The 23391-nt window shown below is 37.2% G+C and overlaps 1 protein-coding gene, 1 long non-coding RNA gene and 2 gene segments (V, D, J or C); all 4 read right to left on the reverse strand.

Moving 5' to 3' along the window:
- Nucleotides 1-77: 77 nt before the first annotated feature.
- Nucleotides 78-11771, reverse strand: LOC113129329 (M1-specific T cell receptor beta chain-like). The gene is made up of 8 exons (XM_026305264.2): nt 11406-11771; nt 11014-11298; nt 7744-8024; nt 5097-5292; nt 886-1239; nt 755-775; nt 471-577; nt 78-360 (listed from the first exon to the last, which is right to left on the reverse strand). The coding sequence occupies exons 1-8, from the start codon at nt 11485-11487 to the stop codon at nt 337-339; spliced, it is 1350 nt and encodes a 449-aa protein (XP_026161049.1). The 5' UTR covers nt 11488-11771; the 3' UTR covers nt 78-336.
- LOC113130532 (T cell receptor beta variable 12-4-like) lies at nt 7605-8370 on the reverse strand. The segment is given in 2 exon segments: nt 7605-8024; nt 8120-8370. Coding segments are annotated over 2 exon segments (474 nt in total).
- A 6078-nt stretch (nt 11772-17849) lies between the features above and the next one.
- Nucleotides 17850-18509, reverse strand: LOC113129338 (T cell receptor beta variable 6-1-like). The segment is given in 2 exon segments: nt 17850-18178; nt 18397-18509. Coding segments are annotated over 2 exon segments (381 nt in total).
- Nucleotides 18510-20206: 1697 nt separating this feature from the next.
- On the reverse strand, nt 20207-21552 carry LOC113131215 (uncharacterized). Its single transcript, XR_003295773.1, has 3 exons — nt 21202-21552; nt 20900-21014; nt 20207-20236 (listed from the first exon to the last, which is right to left on the reverse strand). It is a non-coding gene; the product is annotated as an uncharacterized LOC113131215 (long non-coding RNA).
- Nucleotides 21553-23391: the final 1839 nt, after the last annotated feature.

Below are 23391 nucleotides of genomic sequence, written 5' to 3' on the forward strand. Positions count from 1 at the left end.
ACTGTGAATTAAGTGTTGTCTGCAGATGACATGAGAATGATAAGACTGAGGACAAACGTTTCTAGAGAAATGAAAAGATCTGCTAAAATACTTTTATTCAGAAAATGAAGCAAACACATATTTTAAAAGCACAGAATGGTTAAGAACATATAAAAACCTGTTACCAAACTACTATATTTCTCTCGGTAATATCTTTAACAAGAAAAAGCAAATAATTATCTCCTTTGTGCAGAATTTGATATAAGCAAATGCATTGAATCGTACAATATTATGGAATCTAACTTTTCAGATTGTATTTACATGAAGTCCAGAGTTCGTTTCTTCTCTCTCCACATCTTAGTTCTGTTTTATAGCTGACCCCTGAAACCAACAGAGAAGTGTCTTAAAGCACATGCCTGATTTTTTTTACTTGAGCATTAATTCATTCAAATCTATGGAGGCTTTATGTTGAGGAAAGTTGTTGGACAAACCTGGAGCTTCCACACCAAAAAAGCGACGAAGGCTCCATAGATGCTGCTCTTGATGATGAAAACACCGTAGGAGACTTTGGCAGTCTGGAAGATCCTCGAAAGTTGTTCTGTAGAAAGTTTGAACATTCAGATGAGGGACATGATGAAAAGAGAAAATGTCCAATGCACTTTGTAAAGACAATTTATGTCTGCAGCTGTACACATATAGTCCTATGAATACTGCCAAGAGTTTTTCTGAAATATGTAGAACACTAATGTTTTCTCTGTGATGATAATCTTTTTACCTGTTTTCCACCCATTTTTAGCTGAAATAAAAATGAGAGGCAAAAGATTAGACAAAGACTGATGATGTCACTTGTTTTCAATGGCAACAGGATCAGATTTTTGATTATTTCTTTATTCCAAATGAACGTACCTTCACCAAAAATAGAGTCTGTATGCTTTTCATATCCCGTCCCATTGTAGAAGGTGACAATGCAGATAAATGTATTATCTGCGTACCAGAATGCGTCAGGGACTCTCAACCTGCTGGTGATTTTGTAGTAAGTTCCATCACGGACAGCATTAGGATCCTCTGTGATGCCAAATGATGAATTGCCCCTGACATCGTTCCCATTAACCTCCCAGGTCACATTGACATGGTCCGGGTAGAATCGACTGGCCACACAAACCAGAGTCTTATTCTTCTGATCATCTTTTGAACCTGAACACTCTTTAAAATGAGGTTTAAACACTTTCACTGTTGGTGGTGTGGCTTGATGGTCTTTTTCTGCAAAGACAAAAGAAATAAATCACTACATTAAAGCATCTTATTGGTCCACATCAGTACCTTAATCTAATGTCAGTGTAATATCTGAATACCAGAATTTAGACATGAATACAGGGGTAGAAAAACATACTAGAACTTTCCACACTAGACATTAACATTAACCATTTGATGTAATATTTGAAGAAATCTTTGCCTTTATGAACTTATTGCAGTGAACTTACCAAGAACCGTTAGCTTGGTTCCCTCACCGAAATAAGCAGGATAGTTTCCAGAGCACACAGATAACTCACATGTAAAAAACTGACTTATAGTACAGGCATGAATGAATCTAAATCTCTTTTTTACTGGGTTTGTCAGTTGCATTGTGATATAATCGATGTATCACTTGTTTCCCACTTCTAAACTCTTTAATGGAATATGAATCAATTTTCCCCATTTTTTGATAGAAAGAAAAACATTCTCAAGCCAATTTTTTACAGCTTAATTTGTCTGTAGCACTAAGTTTGATGCACAGACCATATGAAGCCTTTTTTCCTTAGAACAAAGAGACTGATCTCACTTTTGCTTTTACTTCATGCTTTTTGTCAGTTTTGACTACAAGCTGACAAAACAACATCGGATAAACTTAAGTCAACAAACATTTTGCAGATTTAATGTGTTAACAGGTGAAATGAACGTCAGAAAATAAACATTTCTACATATGATTTTGATCATTTTCTTACCCAGCACTGTCAGTTTGGTGCCACTACCAAAGTAAGCAGGGTCGTAGTTGTTCACACTGATACAAAGCTACAGAAAAACCAGCTCAGCCTTTTGTCGCTGAAAGCTGAAGAACGTCTTTGTGCTCTTTTTATCAGAGAAACTAAAAACCTTTCTGCTCACAAACATATAGACACTATTGTAGAAACTACATGTTTCTGAAGACATAAACTTCTTCTTGTAGAGAGCAGATTAAAACAACCCTCAGCTCTGACCTGGTAGACATCAAACCATCTAGTTTGAACATACGTCCTCTGGACTGTTACGTTAGTATTGATTATTGTTCCTGTCTTACCTAAAACCGTGAGTTTAGTTCCAGCTCCAAAGTAAGCTTCTGACTGGGAACTCACAGTATGTGACAGAGCTGATAGGAACTGGCTGTGTGAGTAAGAATCTGGGCTTAGAGCCAAATGGTTTGTTGCTGCTCTACATGTTTTTACTGACGAGAACTAACTTCTGCATTATTGTCTTCTCCACTTTAAAACACTTTACCATTTCAAATAGAAGATCTGAATGTTTTTACTATATTTTCTCAGTTTTCTTTCTTCTAACTTACATTCAGAAAACAAGCTGTCAGCCATGCTCGGTTAATAATCAAATAACCTTTGTTTTCTTACCTAAAACAGTGAGTTTAGTTCCAGGTCCAAAGTAAGCCTCGTTATAGGAGCACAGAGACGTTCAACTGTAACAAAACCTCTTCCTGCTGCCTCTTTATCTCTGCCACTTTGAAATTTATCCAACTTTTTTGTCGAGACCTTAACTTACATCTTGAATTCACCACTGAAACATTCACCCAGGGAGTTTGTGGTTTAGCCATGAGTTTTTATAATAATCTTATAAAGTCTAATTTTCAGGACTTGTTTAAGTCTTAGATTATCTTTAAAATATCAAAAACATCTTAACAAATCATATTCAAACAGCTTTTAATGAACTTTAAAACATTTTCTTACCTAAAACAGTTAATTTAGTTCCTCCACCAAAATAAGCTTCAGCTCCACCACCAGAGTCACAGTGCAGCTGATCAGTGTTCAAAAGATTCTGCTTGTACTTTGCCTCTAAACATTTCACTTTTCTAATAAATGTTCTGCTTTAAAACCAACTACATCTTATTTATTATACCTTATATTCTGTACAGTCTGCTCAGGTTCTCTGGTTAGACTTTATTTTAGCAGTGAACAGTTTTGCTGAAATAAGCTCTATACTGAGACAGTCTTTGAATTTAGGAACAAAAAGCTCCGAGCTGAACTTAAACTAAACATGAGCTCTGCATGTTTTATTTAAGAAAGCCTTCAGTTACAGTGCTGTTTTAATCTGCTTTGTTTTCTTACCTAAAACTGTTAACTTTGTTCCTCCACCGAAATAAGCTTCATTTCCAGCAGTCACAGTGCAGTTAATCAGTGCTCAAACACCCAAACATGCTGCTTTTACTCTCCTCATCTTTACACCTGTGCTTACTGTTAAATTTACGTTCTTTTATTAGATGTAATTTTTCTTTAAACCTAACAAACCATTCGTAGCACTGCTAACTTCAAGTTACAAGTTTTTGATAAGACAAGATTGTTCCCTGACAAACATGTTGACTTTAACTCGTTTTCACTGTTTTTCAGGAGGTTTTTAAAAGAAGATCTGATGTTTTACTCACCGAGAACAGTCAGTTTTGTTCCCTGGCCGAAATAAGCTTCAGAATTCACACAGCGTTTAAGATGGAGAACAAAAAGCTGAGCTGAGCTTAAACTGTGAGTAGTTTGAGCACATTTACTTTGATAAAGAAGTTTTTCAATAACATTTTTTAGATTCGTTTCTTACCACGAGTCATAACAGGCTGTGTTTACTGTACAACATATATTTCTTACCTAAAACTGTTAACTTTGTTCCTCCACCAAAGTAAGCCTCTCCTGCACCAGAGTCACAGTGCCCTTGACCAGTGCTCAAAACAACCAAGATGCTGCTTTTACTGTTTCTTTACATTTGGTTGTGTTTAAGTGTTTATTGTGTTGAGGTCATTTGCTGTTTTTTTTATGTAACACAGAAAATCTTTTTCTCAACAACCAGCCTGATTTTATACGTTTTACTTGACTTAGATGTGAATTTGTCAGAAGAGATTTTGCTGTTTTACTCACCAAGAACAGTCAGTTTAGTTCCCTGGCCGAAATAAGCTTCGTACTGACACAGCGTTTAAGCTTAACATCAAAAAGCTCTGAGCTGAACTCAAACTAAGTAAGAGGAGTTTCAGCAAAGCAACTTATCAAATGTTTCTTAGGTCTTTTTTCATTTCTTGCTATAAATTGTATCACAGACTGTAAATACAACAGAGGTTTCTTACCTAAAACGGTTAACTTTGTCCCTGCACCAAAGTAAGCTGGGTATCCACTACTGTCACAGTGCATTTGATCAGTGCTCAAAACAGCCTAAGATGCTGCTTTTACTTTGCTTCTTTAGTTTTAGCTGCTTTTAAGTTTAGTTTATTTTTTTAAATATGAATTTGGTCTAAATCCAAACCAGTTTTCTGCCTTATAGTCTGTGATTTGTTTTACTTACCAAGAACAGTGAGTTTTGTTCCAGGGCCAAAATAAGCTTCTCTGTCAACACAGCATTTCAGCTTAAGATCAAAAAGCTCTGAGCTCCACTATAAAGACCTAAGTTCATTCAGGTTATTGATGGACCCTGTCCATTAAAACACTTATTACATTTGTTCCATTTCAATCCTCCTTCACTTACCCAGAACAGTGAGTTTTGTTCCTTTTCCAAAGTACGCTTCGTTAGCGTTGTCACAGTGCAGAAACACTGAGCATGTAACTCCTCTGTATTTCTCTACCAGAATTATCTCTGGAAATATTTTCCTAATTCTTCTCTTTGCACCAAGACTCTAAAGCAATGGAATATTTATTGAAATCCAGTAATAAGCTCAAATATTTACCTAAAACCGTCAGTTTGGTTCCTTGTCCAAAGTAAGCAGGCTCAGTGTAGGTCACAGTGTTTTTGGTTCAGCTCAATATCTCAGCTTTTTCCTAACAACACATTTCTCCTGCACACTCCTGCATAATTTTCTACCATGTCAGGCTTGTTGCAGTGAACTGAAGCTGTAGACTCTGACTTACCCAGAACAGTGAGTTTTGTTCCTTTTCCAAAGTACGCTTCGTTGACATCGTCACAGTGCAAAAGTAGTGAGCATGAAACTCGTCTGTATTTCTCTACCAGAATTCTCTTTGCAAAGATTTGACTTGTTCTTCTGTTTTTAAGACTCTCCAACAGTGTGACATTTATCAAAACACAGTAATAAGCTGAAATATTTACCTAGAACCGTCAGTTTGGTTCCTTGTCCGAAGTAAGCAGGATTGTTATTGTTCACAGTGATCTCACTTCAGCTCAATATTTCAGCTTTTTCAGAACAAGAGATTTTTCCTTCATTTTCATACTAACATTTGGACTTTGTCAGGCTTGTTGTAGTGAACTGAAGCAGTGAGAGCTCTGACTTACCCAGAACAGTGAGTTTTGTTCCTTTTCCAAAATACACTTCAGTTCCAGTGTCACACTGACTGTCTCCTCTACCAAAAAGTCACAAAACTTTCTCTAATCAACATGTTGAGACACAGTCCAGTAATCCAGAGGATGAAGAAGATTTAAACATGCAGGATGAGCTTCACAATGTCCAAAGTTGTTTTGTTTGGTGCTAAAAGAAGTAAAAGAAGAATCCAGAGGCTCCACAGGGGATTTAAGTGAATTTAAATGTTTTTTTCCATCAGATTTTCTGCACATATATTGACTTCACAGTACTAACATCTCCTGATATCATATATACTTTCAATATTTCCATGTTTTCTTTCTACCAAGTGTCCCTAGTTGCATGTAGCAGTCTACACAGTGTCTTTGAATGGGAGGAGGTTTTTGTACAGCGGCTCTATAGGATTGTATCACCGTGCCCCCCCTGTCCCCACGGTGAAAAAGCATCACACAAAAACCTGAAGTCTTGTTCGTTCTCTCCTCTCTCCTTCCCCCACCCAGCTTCTCCGTATCTCAGTCTCCATCTCTGTGTGTGAGAGCAGCTGTGCAGCTCTGGCTGACTGACAGCTGAACAGGCTCCAACCTGACTGCTGCTATTTCTGTTACAGCTAAGAAAAGAAGCATGAAGCAAAAGGGAAGGAACTTATTTTTGTTTGTTTGGAGCTGAGGAGAGGAAGTGACATGTTTGTTGGTCACACCTCTTTATCCACCCAGTTATCAGTGACGAGATGCACATTCACTGAGCAACATTCACTGAGCAACATTCACTGAGCACTTTGTGTAAAAGAAAGTAAAAAGCATAAAAAAGCACAATTATACAGAAGCAATTTAATAATAATTTAACTTACTGTATATTAAACATAATTCTTTTTTCTCTCACCCTTTTATGGAAATAGTTAATATAATAGGTTTTGCAATATAAGTGGTGTAAGAACCTTTAGTCTTAATACTTAATCTTTAATACTAAATGTATAAAACTATAAAAGTTACTAGTAAACATCTTGAATTCAAATTTTTATGTAGTAGAAACAGGTAATAGCATAAAATATAAGCTATGTAAAGTATATATATGCATGTATAGAGTATTTAATTACTGTTATCAGTTTGCTGTTATCAGTGATGCTAATAAACTGTTATCAGTTTATTAGCATCACTTTTTGGTAATGGTGGCACTAGTTTTAACTTTTAAATCTACTCTGTACTTTAATTTGTAATAACAAAACATAATTTATTTGCCAGTAACATTTTATGTTAATAATGTGAATCTGCAAAGTTACAAAAGTTGTCAAAAAAGTGGAAAGCACCATATTTCTATAATATAGTGACACAGACTAAGTTTCAAAATAAAATATTTTCAAATGAAAAAATGAAAGTAGAAGGAAACATTCTATGTTTGTACACATTCTTCTATAAAGTAAAAATATTAAACAAATTGAATTAATTGTCTAACATATTATTGTCTGTCAGTGTGTCACACTGTTTAAAGTTGAATATTTAAAGTGATTATTTAACTAAACAATTTGCCAATGTGCTCCTCTTTAAAAAAAACCCTTTAATTCCTTATAAGTGTGTCTATGGTGGTATGAGACATTTTGGACAGCTGCAGAAGTCACATATGCCATCTGCAACGTACATCTTAGTAGCATTTATCTACAGTATTGCCAGTGCAAAGAATAATCATTTGACTGATTCCCATTAAACTTATACTGTCCTGACTTAAAAAAAGCCCATGGTTTGTTTTATGTGTAATCCCTCATTGAACCTGTAGAGGTCAGTGTGTGATAACCTCCTAAGCTTGATAAAGTTCGTCTTATCATGCCGTACACGGTTATAGTAAATTCAAATAGCAACAAGTAATATTTATAGTATAATATTAAATAACAATTAAGTGTGATACAGATGAGAAACTGAATACTGAATGTGACAAATAATCCTACGCATGTTTACACCTGCTCACTTATCTGTAATTATCAGCTTTGTGGTGTTGAAATGTCAGTGAACTGTGGAAAGGCAGTTATTGTACTTTTAAAGAATGAATAGATGTTCTTCATCATCATGTTTTAGTTAATGTGTTTATGTCATACTGATGTTAGTCTGTTGTCTTAACAGAGTCTTGCTGAGGGACCTTCAGTATTGAGAACCATCCACACTCCTCCTCCTCTCTGTCGTCTTTCTCATGAGGTTGTTGTTAAGCTGCTGAGGCTTTGTGAGCCATTGTGCTCTACTAGAAGCACAGTAATACACAGCTGAGTCTCCAGCCTCAGCAGCTTGGATCTGCAGAGAGGAGCTGAGCACTGCAGGTCGGGACATGGTGTACTTGGATTCGCTGAAAGGAGCTTCGATGCTGCATATATCTTTATTGAGAGAATATGCTATCAGCTCCATTTTCCCACTGCTGCTTTGCCTGTACCAGTACATGTAGTAATAATTATTGTCATCTTGTTCACACTGCAACGTTACAGCTTTGTCTCCTTCACGGCTGAATGCAAATGGAGGCTGGAGAATTTTTACACAGAAGGAAAAATCTGGAAAACAAGAAAACAGCAACAAACAAATGAAGAACTTTTATTAGACATGAAAACAAACAAGTTTTCCTTCAACTGAATTTAAATATTCTTACCAGTGAAGAATAGAACTGCAACCAAAAGGGGCTTCATTTTCACAGTGATCCTACACAATATTAAATCCATCTGCATTTGTAAGACTGAACAGCTACAGCTGTCCAATGACACTTGTGAAATAAGCTCTGATCCTCCCTCTTTTCTGTTCTTCAAACTTTCAACAGAAACTCTGAAGGAGTTTCTCCGTACAGCTACAGTCTCCTAGTGGCGTCCAAGCTGCAACTGCAGGTTCATTTTCTTGCTCAAGAGCACTGTGACTGTGGTTTGACAACAAATCAGACTGTTAACATGAGGAAAAGATATTTCAGATGTAGGTAACTTAGAAATGAGCAGTTGTAAGAGTATATTAAAATGTGAGTTTCCACTTGCTTTAAGAGTAGTTAAAGTAGTACCAGTTCACTCCTTTAGTCCAGCTATAGCTCTACATCCAATAGAAGGAGCACCATGACATTTTATATAGACATTCATGATCAAATGGCATCATCCATCCATCCATCCATTATCTCTACCCGCTTTTCCTGGCTCAGGGTCACGGGGATCTGCTGGAGCCTATCCCAGCTCTCTCTGGTTGAAAGGCAGGGGTCCACCCTGGACAGGTCTCCAGTCCATCACAGGGCCACATAGAGACAAACAACCTCACACACTCACACTCACTCCTACGGGCAATTTTAGAGTCACCAATCAACCTGACATGCATGTTTTTGGACTGTGGGAGGAAACCGGAGTACCTGGAGAAAACCCACACAAGCACAGGGAGAACATGCAAACTCCACACAGAAAGGCCGGGATGCGATCCCACGACCTTGTTGCTGTGAGGCAACAGTGCTAACCTTTCAGCCACCATGCTGCAAATGGCATCAGATCCTGATAATGTTTCTGATCCTCTGACTTACCTTTAAGTACCTTTCACTGCCACCTTTAAGTCTGAGTGAAATGTATTTGATGGCTTCTTATCAAATTTGCTGCAGGTATTCATGCTTCCCACAGGATGAGTTATAAAACAAGTGGTCAGTCCCTCACTTTTGCAGTATTTGACACCATCAGCAGTATTTTTAGTAATTTTGTATTTTAGCTACAGTGACACCACAGTTATTAAGCAGAAGGACAAAGTACATGATGTACACAATTGTATTAAATATTTAATTATAAAAAGCAATAAACATAACAGAAGTTAGGATACTAATTAAAAAGCCTGTAGCATATATTTATTATTATTGTGGGAAAGCTGAACTGAACTGAACTGAACTGAACTGATCAAACAGCAGCTGTCATTAGTTTGCCATGGGAGGGTTTTAGTGAAGCAGCAGGATTAAACCACATCGCTGTGTACTGGCAGCACAGAAATACACAGCTGAGTCTGAAGAATTCACTGTGTGAATGATCAGAGATCCTCGATCTGTGTCATGTCTCTTTATGCTGAATTTTTCTTTAAACTGGCCCTCGTAGCTTGGATCACCCTGGAGCACTGTGAACCCGATGAGGCTCATAGACTGACTGTTCCGCTTGTGTTGGTACCACAGCATTGCTGGAAGATTGCTGCCTTTTTGACTGCAGTTAATCCAGAGCTCTTTAGTCCCTTCATTCACGACTTGAGAAGGAGATTGTTCAAAGGTAGCGCTCTCCACTTTTCCTGTGAAGAAAGTGAATCTGATGTAAAGTAAAGTTTGAATTCAAACAATGGAGCTTTGGTCTCTTAAAAAATAACACACTGTACTTTAGTGGCACAGAGACATATTTACAGAAAAGTTATATAATGTAGATTGAGGCTTACTTGTCAGCACAAGCAGTAAAAATCCAAGCATGTATAAAGCTGGAGACATCCTGGAAACTAAACTTCCATCAAAACCTGTACAATAAGAAATATAACAAAAATGCATTTACAGTTGTAAAAATATTAAATTTATAACTGCGGCATGTGCAGGAAATGTGGCATCAGAGGTGGAGCTTTCATGTGTTGCTCTAGTCTCACAGTACAAATCAAATGAGACATGACTATCATCCGTTCTATACATAGTGCCTCTTCTTCCCCACCTTTTTCCTCTGCATTAAAATAAAGTGACATCAATTGTCATTTTTGTGTTTTTGCCTGCTTCTGTTTCTTTGCTGCAATTTAATTCAGCTCACAAACTATATTTTCTTATGGATGTTGCTGGAACCCATCAGGGGCCTTTCTGTGTGGAGTTTGCATGTTCTCCCTGAGTGAGTGTGAGTGTGTGAGGTTGTTTGTCTCTATGTGGCCCTGTGATGGACTGGTGACCTGTCCAGGGTGGACCCCTGCCTTTCACCCAAAGAGAGCTGGGATAGGCTCCAGCTGATCCCTGGGACCCTGGTTAGGACTAAGTGGGTATAGATGATGAATGGATGGATGGATGTTGTTGGTGTAGTGGTTTCAAAATTTTTAAGTGACCACAAATCATTGATAAATCCGGTAACTGAAAATTTTAAATATTGCTCTAATTAGAGATTGCAGTAGTGATTCTGAATCATGTTTCAAGAACATAAGGAACTAAAACCAAAGCAGTACTAACTAGAGCTCACTGAGATACATTTTAATACATTTTGAATAGTACATTTTTTAAAACATTTTTATGTATAATACTGTACCACTAGCATTCAAAAGTTTTTTTTTATCCTGCTCATAGTTTTCATTTTTAGGATGTAGCGGTGCACAGAGTGATGTCTTGTGGACTCAAACTGGTGCTGCACATCTAGCTTAGCATGTCAGCCTTATCCCACATAAACTATGAAGCTTTAACTGCTCTGAATGTTCCAGATCATTGTACCACTTCCACTATGGAAAGCATCAAAGTGAATGTGCCACAGCTCCTTCCTGCTTGCACACTGTGACTGACAGATGTGTTATTTGTATGACTGTGTGCTCTGTGTGCATCACTGTGCCTGGCAGCACAGTAGTAGGTGCTACTGTCATTCAGAATTAGCTCAGTGATTTGAAGGGAGAAATAGTTTTTGGATGTATCAATAGTTGACTGAATGCGCCCATGATTTTGGTCATACTCTTTTATGAGAAACACCACTGGAGCTCCATAGTGGTCTTGTCGGTACCAGAGCATGGTGTAGCTGCTCATGCTGAACCCTGGACCCATGCGGCACTCCAACACTACTGTTTCTCCTGGGTTAGACAGTTTATCGCCAGACTGAAGAACTTCAACACAAAGACCTGTAGCAGATGCAGACCAACATAGAGTATAGTGAATTCACTCTGTTAGCGTGATGATAAGTGCTTTTGATTAGTAAATCTATTATGAGTTAGCAGATAAAACCCACCTGAGTGTAAAAGAAGTGACAGGTAAACAACAAACATGTTAGTGATGGGGCTTCTGCAGCTGAATGATGCAGAGTCAAACATCTCTGCTTTGCATAAAGGAACCTCAAGATCATGTGCTTGTATGATCACATGATTCTAGGGGCAGTACCTTCTGTAATGTTTCTTTATTGTCAGCTGACACAACTGTGGACAATTTGATATTTTTAAACAGTTGTTAACATTTGACAATATTAAGAAGCTACATATTCAGTTACTGTACCATGTCATATCATATAGCTAACCAAAGATGCTATCAATTATCAATAAAATACACAAATTGTACCCCAGTAAACAGCATAATGTTTTGGTTCTTGAATAACTGAAACCCTGAACATCTGCTGTCATTAGTTTGGAGGGTTTTAGTGAAGCAGCAGGATTAAACCACATCACTGTGCACTAGCAGCACAGTAATACACAGCTGAGTCTGAGGAATTCACTGTGTGGATGATCAGAGATCCTCTCGTCATGTCTTCTCTTTTTAGCTGGAATCTGGTTTCAAACTGGCGCTCGTAATTTGGTTCACTATGGAGCACCGTGAACCCGATGAGACTCATTGACCGACTGCTCTGTTTCTGTTGGTACCACAGCATTACTGTAAGGCTGCTGCCATCATGACTGCAGTCAATAGTGAGCTCCTTAGTCCCTTCTTTCACGATCTGAGGGGAGGACTGTTTAAAGGTAATGCTGTCCGCTTTTCCTGTAAAGACAATTGATGTGAAATAAAATTTGAATATAAGCATTAAAATTCAGAGAAAAGTCATATAAAGTTGATTCAAGCTTACTTGTCAGCATGAGCAGTAAAACGCCAAAAATGTATAAAACTGGAGACATCCTGGAGATTGTACTAAATAAAGACCTGTGCAATACAGAAAAACCAACAAAATGCATTTACAATTGTTTGCATATTAAATGTGCTGGAAATGATGTTTTAAAGGTAGAGCATTCACAGATCTAGCTCTAGTGAGATTACGGCACATCCCTTCCTACACCGTGTCTCTTGTTCCCCACCTCCTTCCTGATGTTAACAAAAAAATACAAAAAAAAAAAAAAAAACAGTTTGAGAGATAGTTATTGTTTAAAGGCAGACAGTGAATTACCCAGGGCTATCTGCAGCTTTTCATTCCCACCAAAGTCTAATTTGTCTCTCAGGGTTTTAGAGTAGAACCAGTGCTGTGAGATGCATTTGAACATCTATGTTTTTATGCCACAATATTTTACAATTGTACAGGTATTTATAGTGAACTGGAGATTGACATTTTGTTTACCTTTTTTACATCCCTAATTACATGAAATATCTCGTAACCTGAAACACAACTCAAAATGATAATGTGTAAATAACCAACTGATTGCTCACGGGTTTGCCATGTAGACCTCTCTGTGTTTGTTTGTCACTTGGTGCGTAGTAATAGTGTACAGTGTGTTTTTTTCTGATAGCAGCTGTTGGTTGCAGATGAAAGTGGTGAGAGTGAACCAAGTGACCTTTAACAGTAAACTGAAACTTGTTCAAAGCTTCATAAATTTAAGGTGAGCTGCAAATTAAAAAGTAAATCTCTGCTGTCTCACTATCAGCATCAACTTCACGTTATATTATATTCAACTTATTTGTTAAAATAAGTTATAAATAATAAAAATATAAATTATAGCCACTTTTGTTTTGCCTTGAGCTTAATTTATTAATGTTGATAATATGATGTTGTATTGTTGACAATATATTAACTACAGTTCATTGTACTGTGAATGTGTTCAACTTAAATAGTCTCATTAAAGTCCTTCGTGCAACGTGATTGGTCAATGAATTTTTTTAGGTCGACAATGCCCCGCCCACTTCCCTTTTTAAAAATGGCCGCACGCGCACACCTTACGTTGGACGAACGGTTACCGTTAAAAACCGATTTAACCGCTAATTTAATCAGTGAAACATGACAAAGAGTGATATAAACACGTCTTAAGTCATTGCTGACGTTTAATAACATCGTGGTGGAAAAGCCACGTGGAAGAATTCAGATTGTTTGTCAACAAATGCACTTTAAAATTTAATCCGGATGTTTCTCGTCCTGCTTTGGGCTTTTTGGGAAGCTAACAAACAAGTTCACCTCATCTCGGAACATGGATTACCAGCCTTACCTTCACCAAGGTAAGCATTTTTAGCTTGTGTCAACGAGAGAGTTAATCTTTTGGCCTTGTCAAGTCGTGTGTTTGTCTTTGGTTTATGTCATGCTAACGTTTGGCTAAGCTAACGGCTTTGACTTTGAAGCTAGCGTTGGGTTAGCTAACGTTAGAGGCTAGCTGTTAAACGGCTACTGATCAACGGTCTTTGCCCCCAAGCTGTCTTCTGTAATATTTGTTGTTGATGGATGTTGATAAAATGTAGTAAATATTGATTTGTGTTAGACAATATTTTGATTGTCTGGTACAGTTTAGTCAGGTTTTATAGGGGTAGCTACAGTGGCATACAGTCTGGCTAACGTTAGCTTAGCGTTACGCTAGCTGTAATACTGTTTCGATGTGTAGCTAACTAGTTAGCTAGTTAAATTTGAAAAATTATTGAAATTATCAATTTTTGTTTCCTCAAATAGAAAAACGGATCTTCAACGCTAAAACTGTTTTAAATATTTTCTATTATCCCTGAAATTTAGTGGGTTTTGATCTAGCTTAGAGCTGGTTTTTATTTGTGATGTGGTGTGGCTTTGGAGTGAAGTCAGCCTTTATGTAGTTTTACTAGTAGAAGATAATTTCATAACGCCATTAAGAGTTCAACTAGGATGTCTAACACACTTTCACAACAGTATGTGGTGCAGGAAATTTAGTATTGGTTGTTCGTTGTTCAGTTTTCCTATTAAAACTAGTTGGTACAGAAGTCAGTGTGCAGAAATTAGTATTGCTACTGTGTAAAACCAGCAAACTAATTAAATGGTTTTGTAGCTAATTTAATTGAATGGAAGAAATATACAAAATCTAGTCACAGGTGGAAGCAACATCCAAGTTTGCACTGCTATAGGAGAAATACAGCTTCCTTCTGTTTGTTTAAAGTCTGTTTAAAGGGAGACACTACTGTAGGTGCAAACACACTAGTTTACAGGATAAATATCAGGTTTTTAGTGTGGGAGTGGTATTAAACCACATCACTGTGTACTGGCAGCGCAGAAATAAACAGCAGAGTGTAATAGGGTTGCGTTGTGAATTAATAGTGTTCCTTTTGCTGTGTCTTCTCTTGTGAACTTGAACTGTTCTTCAAACTGTCCCTCATAAGTTGGAGGGCTTGTTCCATATCCAGACCCAATGAGAGTCATAGATAAACTGTCCTTTTTTTGCTGATACCAGAGCATTAATAGAAGGCTATTGTCATTGTGACTGCATTTGATCTGCACCTGAGTTTTCTCTTTCACTATCTGGGGGGGAGATTCTTGAAATATAACAGCACTCGCCTGACCTGTGGACAAAGAAGATTTAAAAAATGTTAGAGGCATTTAGCCAAAACAAGGTAGAAATCTTGATATTTAACATCAATGTGCAGCCTGTTATTTAAAAAAACATAATTACTTTGATGTTATTCAGAATGAAATCAGATATCATACCATAGATGAAATAGATGAAGAAAAGACCTGACGTTTTTATAGATGAAAACATTGTCAGGCACTTTTGCGAGAGAAGTATTACTAAGACAAAGAGGATCAGTTTGAAGAGGTACGGTCCTTATCTGTGTGTGTGGTGCTTAAATCATCACCACATTCTCTGACAAAAGCTACATACTATGAGCTGTGCCTCCACCTATTGGTTGAGTCTGTTCTTCTGGATCCTGCTGTGTTGCATTTGTATTCTTAGTTATGGTTAACTGAGTTTCTACAGACATTGTATGTCCATGATACCCCCAACCTTACTCCCTAAGACCTTTTATTATTATTATTACAAGCTTCTCTCATCTTTGTTACTGAGAAAGCTGTGTCTTTATTTGAATACACGCCAGATGTTAGTTGTCTTAGGTACAAGCATTAGTAATATTAAAATATATTTGTCTGTGTCTATGTTTGTCTCTTATTTATGGCATAAGAGGTTCATCAGTTATTCTTTCCTTGTGTATCAGATAACTGCCTAAACTAAGACCCATTCTGCAATAGGTTTCTTCCCCCACAAGTAACAGTTGTTTGCTGAAAAAGGTTTTTTGGGTTTCTATGTAAAGTGCCTTGAGGTGATTTTATTGTAATTTGGCAATATACAAATAAATTGAATGGAATTGAATTGTACTCTTTAAAATCAAAGAGAAGATGAATCGATAAGGTAAATAAAGTGCTACTAGTCTTGGTCTTTGTTTTTTTTTCAGTGTTTACTGAATTACCAGGAACAACCATATATTTTAATTTATTGTGTCCCCTGTTTCTTGTTGATGATCTGCTGCATTATAAGAGAGGTTACTTTTTCTCTTTTACTGAGGTAAACACCTATAAAGAGATAAATAAATAATATTGTTTTGTGTTCTAACTTTTAGCTGCTAGTGGATAAAATCTTACTGTGCTCTTTAATTCAATTACAGAGAAAACAGCAGTAAAAAATAAGTGATCATCAAACAAATATCAGTTTATGTGAGTGATATCTCTAATCCAGAAGACAGTGATGATAGATATGGTGAGATGTCATTATGTTGAATGTGTGAAACCTATTAGACTGCTGTGCTTTGTGGATTAGAAGGAGGGACAGGGAGTTATGTAGAGGAAGAGCACAGGTTGACTTGTGAGAAACTTCCTTTGCCTTTTTTTAGGAGGAAATTGTGCATATATGTGTTTTTGGTTAGTTATGGCAAGTGAACCACATATTTTGTCTCCAGTCAAATCTCCAGATAATCTGAAATATTTTCTGAATGGCTCTTCCTTGCTGTCAATTTTGAACTATAGATATTCATGTCCCACTGCTGATTGCTCTTACCACAGCATCAGTTTGTAGTTTCTTTGTGTGTGTTAGCATTGTCACCAGCATTTTTATGAGAGCAGAGGGAGACTGATTGACCTGAATCTCCAGAGAAATACCTAGAAAGAGAGACATATTTGGTGTTTATTTGCTTAATCAAAAAAAGCAAAATACTAACTTGTTTATCCTGAGCAAACGGTTATATTACTTGTAAGATGACAAAGTAAAATGTGGAGGAAAAATATAAGGGGACAGCTCTTGCTAATTTACTGGACTGAAATTAAAACAATCCAGCAGTGACATAAGCAAATGTTGTAGAAATCACATGACAGAGACCTTAACTGCAGCTGGCTGTTAAAGGTCTTTGCAAGACTTTTCTCAAAACCACAGGTGATAAAGGACGGCATTTAGTTTTTGTGCTGTTCCAAAGGATGTATACCCCAATGTGCATATCGAGCTGCACAGTAGTACACTGCACTGTGTTCAGACACTTTTAGGTCCACTATAAACAGGGAACCATTCTTTGCTGTATTTCCACTTAAATCTCCAGTGACATTGAAATGCTTCTTATATGATTCTTCATAACTTATTGTGCTATAATACACATATCCAATGAGTTTTAGCCCCTTGTCTTTGCCTTGTGACTGCTGGTACCACAGCATCACTCTGTAATCAGTTTGTTCATGGGTGCAGACAATCTGTACATCATCGCCAGCATTTCTGATGAGAGCAGAGGGAGTCTGATGGACCTGAACCCCCAGAGAAATACCTGCTGTGTAAGCAGAGAGGGACAGATTATGGATTTAAGATGTAAGATAAATACAGAATACAGACACATCTTACTGGACAGTGAAACAGTTGTTACCTGTGAGGAAACAGCAAAAAAGCAGTCTAATCATCATACAGAGATCTGACATGGAGCACATAGTTGTTCTAGAGTGATGGAGGAAATGCACTAATTCAGCAAAAAGAGTCATTTAAGAAGCAAACATGAGGTGTAGGAGGGAGTGACTTAATATTTTCTTTTTATGTGCTCCTCCTTTCACCTGATTCCTCATGAAGATGTGCATGTCATTTGATTTCCTCACATAAAAAAAACTTTACTTGTCTTGTTTAGTCAGTTTTATCGAGGATGCAGAAAATCTGCACGCTGTCTGCAGGTTTTGTGATGAGTTCAGAAAGCATATAACAGACCTCAATACCTAGGCAAACACCTGGATGAAGGCAAAGTCAATCATCTGTGCACAAACTATAGATTAAGTAGCAGTCTTGAAAGACAAATGTGATTACCAATGAGGCAGGACGTAATGAACAACATTGGCAGGTTGACTTTTTGTCTGAATGAAGACAAGGTCCCTTGCACCTGGAAAAACTAGTGTTAACTCTAGACTTTTTATCTAATCTGAACAATATTTCTTGAGCCCTAGTGCCACCTACTGGGAAGACATAAAAGTCACAATTGTATTTGGTTTTACTCATGAAATGGATTATCAGGCAGTTTTTGTTCAGCTGCTCACACTTCTCACATCACCGTGTTTGCTGACAGCACAGAAATACACACCGTTGTCCTCAGGCTGCAAGTCTGTTATAGTAAGAGACCCGTTGTGTATACTGTCTTTGATGGCTGAATATTTGGTTGGAGCTGCTCCTCCATAGTCTGGCTGCCCACCAAAAACTGTGTAGACAATAAGGGTCATGGTTTCCCCTGGACGCTGCCTGTACCAGTACATCTGGGTATAAGTGATATCTTTGTTGTGGCTGCAGTTCATCTCTGCAGATTTGGACTGGTAACTCCAGTTGACTTCAGGGTATTGGGTAACACCCTGGCAGTGAACTGTGGGAAGAAAATACAAAATTCATTTGTTTTCATTTTAGAAAACCCTTTGTAAGATTTTATTTTGAGCCCTAATTTTCCTGCACTAGGTTTTTAAGTGAGCAGCAATTTTGTGAGGTATTAAATCCTGACATTTTAAAATACTTTTTTTTTTCATCCATCTAGTAGTAATAGATCTGATACACTTAGAATATAAATTAAAGTGTTTATACTTATACCTTGAAGCCACAGAGATGAGAACACAAATTTGATGAACATTGGGGTCATCATAGTGATTCTCTTCACATAAGATGCAGCCACTGCACACACTCAGTATCTGAGGGAGGGCAAATACTGCCTTGCTTCACGCAAAGAACCTCCCATTAAGTACATGCTAATTAGGTGTTAAGACATGCACACATGGCTGTGAGCTGAAGGAAGCAATAATTACCTGCTGTATTTCTTAACTTGTTAGCAGTTATAGATCTGAATACTTAATTCGGAGCACTCATGATACTGCCACAGCCCGACTTGGCTTGGTGGCTTGCTAATGCTAGTTAATGCTAGTTAATTTTACATGTTGTTTTATATCTGTAGCTTGAAGATTCTTTTGTTTTTGTGCTACTGTTCCATAGTGATGTAATTCACTAGCACTTATAATGAGAAAACACAGAAAGTTTGTTTTTAAACACTGTATGAGTTTAGATCATATAAACTATGGACATAATGACATATAAAGAAGACTTCTACAGAAAATACAGTTAAGGAGTTTTTTTTTTGTTCATAATTCAAATTATTGGTGTTTTCTACTGGTGTGTTTACAAATATTGGTAGGCACAAGAGATCACAGCTAACATGGGCTTGGTTGCTGCCTTAGTCTGCATATATGAAAACATCTCTTGGTTACTTTGCCTATATAGTAGTACAAAATTTAGTGAAGTGTCCTTGACTTTGATGAGACAATACTGTCATTCATGGGTTATTTACAGTAAGATGAAGCCACACCAGACATACTGAATGTCTGAGGCTGCTGTCAAGTGTTGCATAGCTGCACATAAGGAAGCTCCATTATAAAATCTGATCTGGATGAGATCGAAGACCAACATTGGTTAAAATCGGTTTACACAGGTGTCAGGGTTGAGCAGTTAAATGGTGGCTGTTAAATGAAAAAAAACTGTTACTGGGATGTTTTTGTATTGAAGAGCAATGATATGTAGCATTGTGTTGACTAGCAGCACAGAAGTACACTACACTGCTGCCCACATTGAGTTTTTCAATTGTTAATGTGCAGTTCTTGTCTTGAGTTGCAGACCCTTCTATTTTCACATCCTCTTTATCTTCTGGATATCCATCGTTCACGTTCATGTATCCCAGGAACTTCAGCTGCTTGTTCTTTAATTGCTTGTACCAGAGGATTTGGGTGTAGTCCTGAATACTGTGAGAACATTTGATTTGGGCTGTTTCCCCAGGTTTCTTGTACATGTCACCTGGAATCTGGTTGACTCTGTTGCTGAGAGAGGAACCTGTTGAAAGTGTGTTACTTAAAATTAAAATTCATTTTTTTAAATAAGTGAAAATAAATGAAAGAAATGTGACATTAGAGATTTAAGTTGATAATTGAACTTGAGGAAAACATTATTTATTACATAGAGCTGATTCCATTAACTGCTTTTTATAATTGTGTAGTCCCAGAATTTATATTTTGACAGTAAAATATATTTGAGAGCAAATCACATGCAACTTGTGAAGCTTAATCAACTTTTTTTAAAAAGTATACTTTTTAAATGGACACATAACTTTAATTACCTGAGACCAGTATAACATGAAAGGTTACACAGAAGAGAAGGATCATGATGATGTTTTTTCTGACAGAATTTTAGCATCAGCCTACTCGATAATGTGCTTTTATTGCACTCTTTGGTGGTATGCTGATTATTTCCTCCTCCTTATCTGAGAAAACCCTCCTATCAGGAAACCAACCTTTTAAGGTTGGAGGTGTTAGAGTGCTTTCTCTTCTGAACATTTCAACCATCATGTCAGTGATCACTACCATCCAACAATCCCCAGATATACAGCCACCTTAGGAAAAGAAGCACAACAAAGAATAAGAAAAGTTGAAAGTTAACAAGCATTTTAAAATGATAATGCTGTATGTTAGATTGTTTAAAGTCTTGTACTGGATATGAATTAACAGAAATGATCTTAAAGTAATGTAATTTCTGTTTGCAGAGGACTGTTGATTTAACGTAATGTTAACGAAAAAAGTACTTTTAAGTAATAATCTGATAAGTGCAGGGGGTTTATACTACATAATCATCATTCACAGCATTTTCCTCATAGTGTTCTTGTTTTTCACCAGTATGTTTTTTGGGTTGTAGTGTTGTACAGCTGCACATGTGGAATCTTCCATTATAATATCTGATATTTGAAAGGTAAAAGCCAACATTGGTTAGAATGAGTCTTTCCAGCTGCAAGAGGCTTTGAGCTGTAATACTGAGAAGAAAAAACTTGCTTTTAAGAGGTTTTTGTAATGAGGAGCAGTGATACGTAGCACTGTGTAAACTAGCAGCACAGAAGTACACTGCACTGCTGCTCATGTTGAGATTTTCAATTGTTATATTGCAGAGCTGGTGTTTTTTTGCACTTCCATGCATCTTCACATTCACATCAGCTTCAGGATTATCGTTGTCTAAATACATGTATCCCAGAAACTTCATCTGTTTGTTCTGTAATTGTTTGTACCAGAGGATTTGGTTGTAACTCTGATGACTGTGTGAACAGCTGATTTTGGCCTCTTTTCCTGGTTTGCTGTAAATATCAGCTGGATTCTGTTTGACGATGTCACTGAAAGATGAACCTGTTTGAAAGACATCAACCAAAGACCCAGTATATTAGAATGAACTGGTAAATTCAACAATGTTATCAGGTAAACAGTAATAAGATTCATTCATAGAAATATGTTATACACAATTCCACACAATCCTACTTTGTAAACAAGTTGTTAAAATTTGTTTAATAATGTCTATGGACTCTGATGACATTACCTAAAAACATAATGTGAAATGCAATCCTTAGTAATAAAATCTTCATGTTGTCCTTATTTTTTCCTGCAATATTGTTTTACTGAGAGATTCTTAGTGTCTCAGTTGTTAAACTGATTGAGTTCCAGTCTTCTCTTGAGTAAACTCTGTAGGTGGGTGGTCCTAGTACATCCTGAGCCTATCATTGTAATGATCATAACAAGTGTCACCATACACCAGAACGGTGGCTCATTATAAAAGTCTGAAGATATACTGCCACCTAATGAAAGAAAAGGATACAGGTGCAAGGGACAGTGAGCTTTATATAGAGATGAACAAATGTGCAATGAAGTTTTTGTAGTGAGGAGCAGTGACACGTAGCACTGTGTTAACTAGCAGCACAGAAGTACACTGCACTGCTGCTTGAGTTAAGTCTTTCCACTGTTAATGTGCAGGTCTCGCCTTTATTTGCATCCCCGTCTATTTTCACATGCTCTCCAGCTTCAGGATTACCATACTTTATATTCATGTGTCCCAGAAACTTCAGCTGTTTGTTCTGTAATTGCTTGTACCAGAGGATTCGATCGTAACTCTCAATTTTATGGGAACAGTTGATTCTGGCTGATTCTCCAAGATTGCTGTACATGTCAGCTGGAGTCTGGTAGACTTTGTCGCTGAGAGAGGAACCTGTTTAAAAGGTATAATTTAAAAAAAATAAAAAGACATCAAACAATATACAATCTCATTAACTGCGAATGAAAGCAAACAAAATAACATGAGAAAACAGACAGGATTTATTCCCAGAGAGTAGATTACAGAGCAAATAGTATGCAGCTTAATAAAAGAACAACCTGAGTGTTTCCAAAATAAGTGATCTTTAAAGTCTTTATTACCTGAGACCAGTATAACATTAAAGGTTATACAGAAGAAGAGGATCATGTTGTCTTTTCTGATGATTGGTCTAGTTGATTCTGTGTTTTCCTCACAGTATTTGCTGGTATGCTACGTAGTTCCTCTTCTGAGGAAGCCCTCCTATAAGGTGGAAGTTTTTTGGGTGCTTCCTCTTCATAAAAAGCATCACGTCAGCCATCACTTTCATCAGCACTGCTTACTAAACATGCATTGCCACCTTCTGAAACCTTAAGAAAACTTGAATCACCTCAGAAACCCTGTTGAAATGGGATGTGGACCTACAGCATATCAGATGCTATATTTTGTCAGGTTAAGTGTTGTATCGCTACACATAATGAACCTTCCATTCTGAGCAGCATTGGTTGCAGTGGGTTATTCCAGGTGCAAGGTGTTGTGGGCTGTAATACTGAGATAAAAATGATGTGAGGGAGGGTTTTTGTTTTGAGGAGCAGTGACATGTAGCACTGTGTAAACTAGCAGCACAGAAGTACACTGCACTGCTGCTTGAGTCAAGTCTTTCCACTGTTAATGTGCAGGTCTCGCCTTTATTTGCATCCCCGTCTATTTTCACATGCTCTCCAGCTTCAGGATTACCATACTTTACATTCATGTATCCCAGAAACTTCATCTGTTTGTTCTGTAATTGTTTGTACCAGAGGATTTGGTTGTAACTCTGATGACTGTGTGAACAGCTGATTCTGGCCTCTTCTCCTGGTTTGCTGTAAATATCAGCTGGATTCTGTTTGACGATGTCACTGAAAGATGAACCTGTTTGAAAGACATCAACCAAAGACCCAGTATATTAGAATGAACTGGTAAATTCAACAATGTTATCAGGTAAACAGTAATAAGATTCAGTCATAGAAATATGTTATACACAATTCCACACAATCCTACTTTGTAAACAAGTTGTTAAAAATTTGTTTAATAATGTCTATGGACTCTGATGACATTACCTAAAAACATAATGTGAAATGCAATCCTTAGTAATAAAATCTTCATGTTGTCCTTATTTTTTCCTGCAATATTGTTTTACTGAGAGATTCTTAGTGTCTCAGTTGTTAAACTGATTGAGTTCCAGTCTTCTCTTGAGTAAACTCTGTAGGTGGGTGGTCCTAGTACATCCTGAGCCTATCATTGTAATGATCATAACAAGTGTCACCATACACCAGAACGGTGGCTCATTATAAAAGTCTGAAGATATACTGCCACCTAATGAAAGAAAAGGATACAGGTGCAAGGGACAGTGAGCTTTATATAGAGATGAACAAATGTGCAATGAAGTTTTTGTAGTGAGGAGCA

This window comes from Mastacembelus armatus, chromosome 22 (assembly GCF_900324485.2).
Source record: "Mastacembelus armatus chromosome 22, fMasArm1.2, whole genome shotgun sequence".
Taxonomy (NCBI): Eukaryota; Metazoa; Chordata; class Actinopteri; order Synbranchiformes; family Mastacembelidae; genus Mastacembelus; species Mastacembelus armatus.

Excerpts from the sequence above, each read along its gene's own strand:
- LOC113129329 (XM_026305264.2), bottom strand. The coding sequence starts at position 11,487 with ATGTTTGACTCTGCATCATTCAGCTGCAGAAGCCCCATCACTAACATG. Across the intron at positions 5,293-7,743 it reads CTGAGGCTGGAGACTCAGCT|GTAAATATTTCAGCTTATTA; the intron begins GTGTATTACTGT and ends TGACGGTTCTAG. Across the intron at positions 578-754 it reads TAAAAATGGGTGGAAAACAG|AACAACTTTCGAGGATCTTC; the intron begins GTAAAAAGATTA and ends AACTTTCTACAG.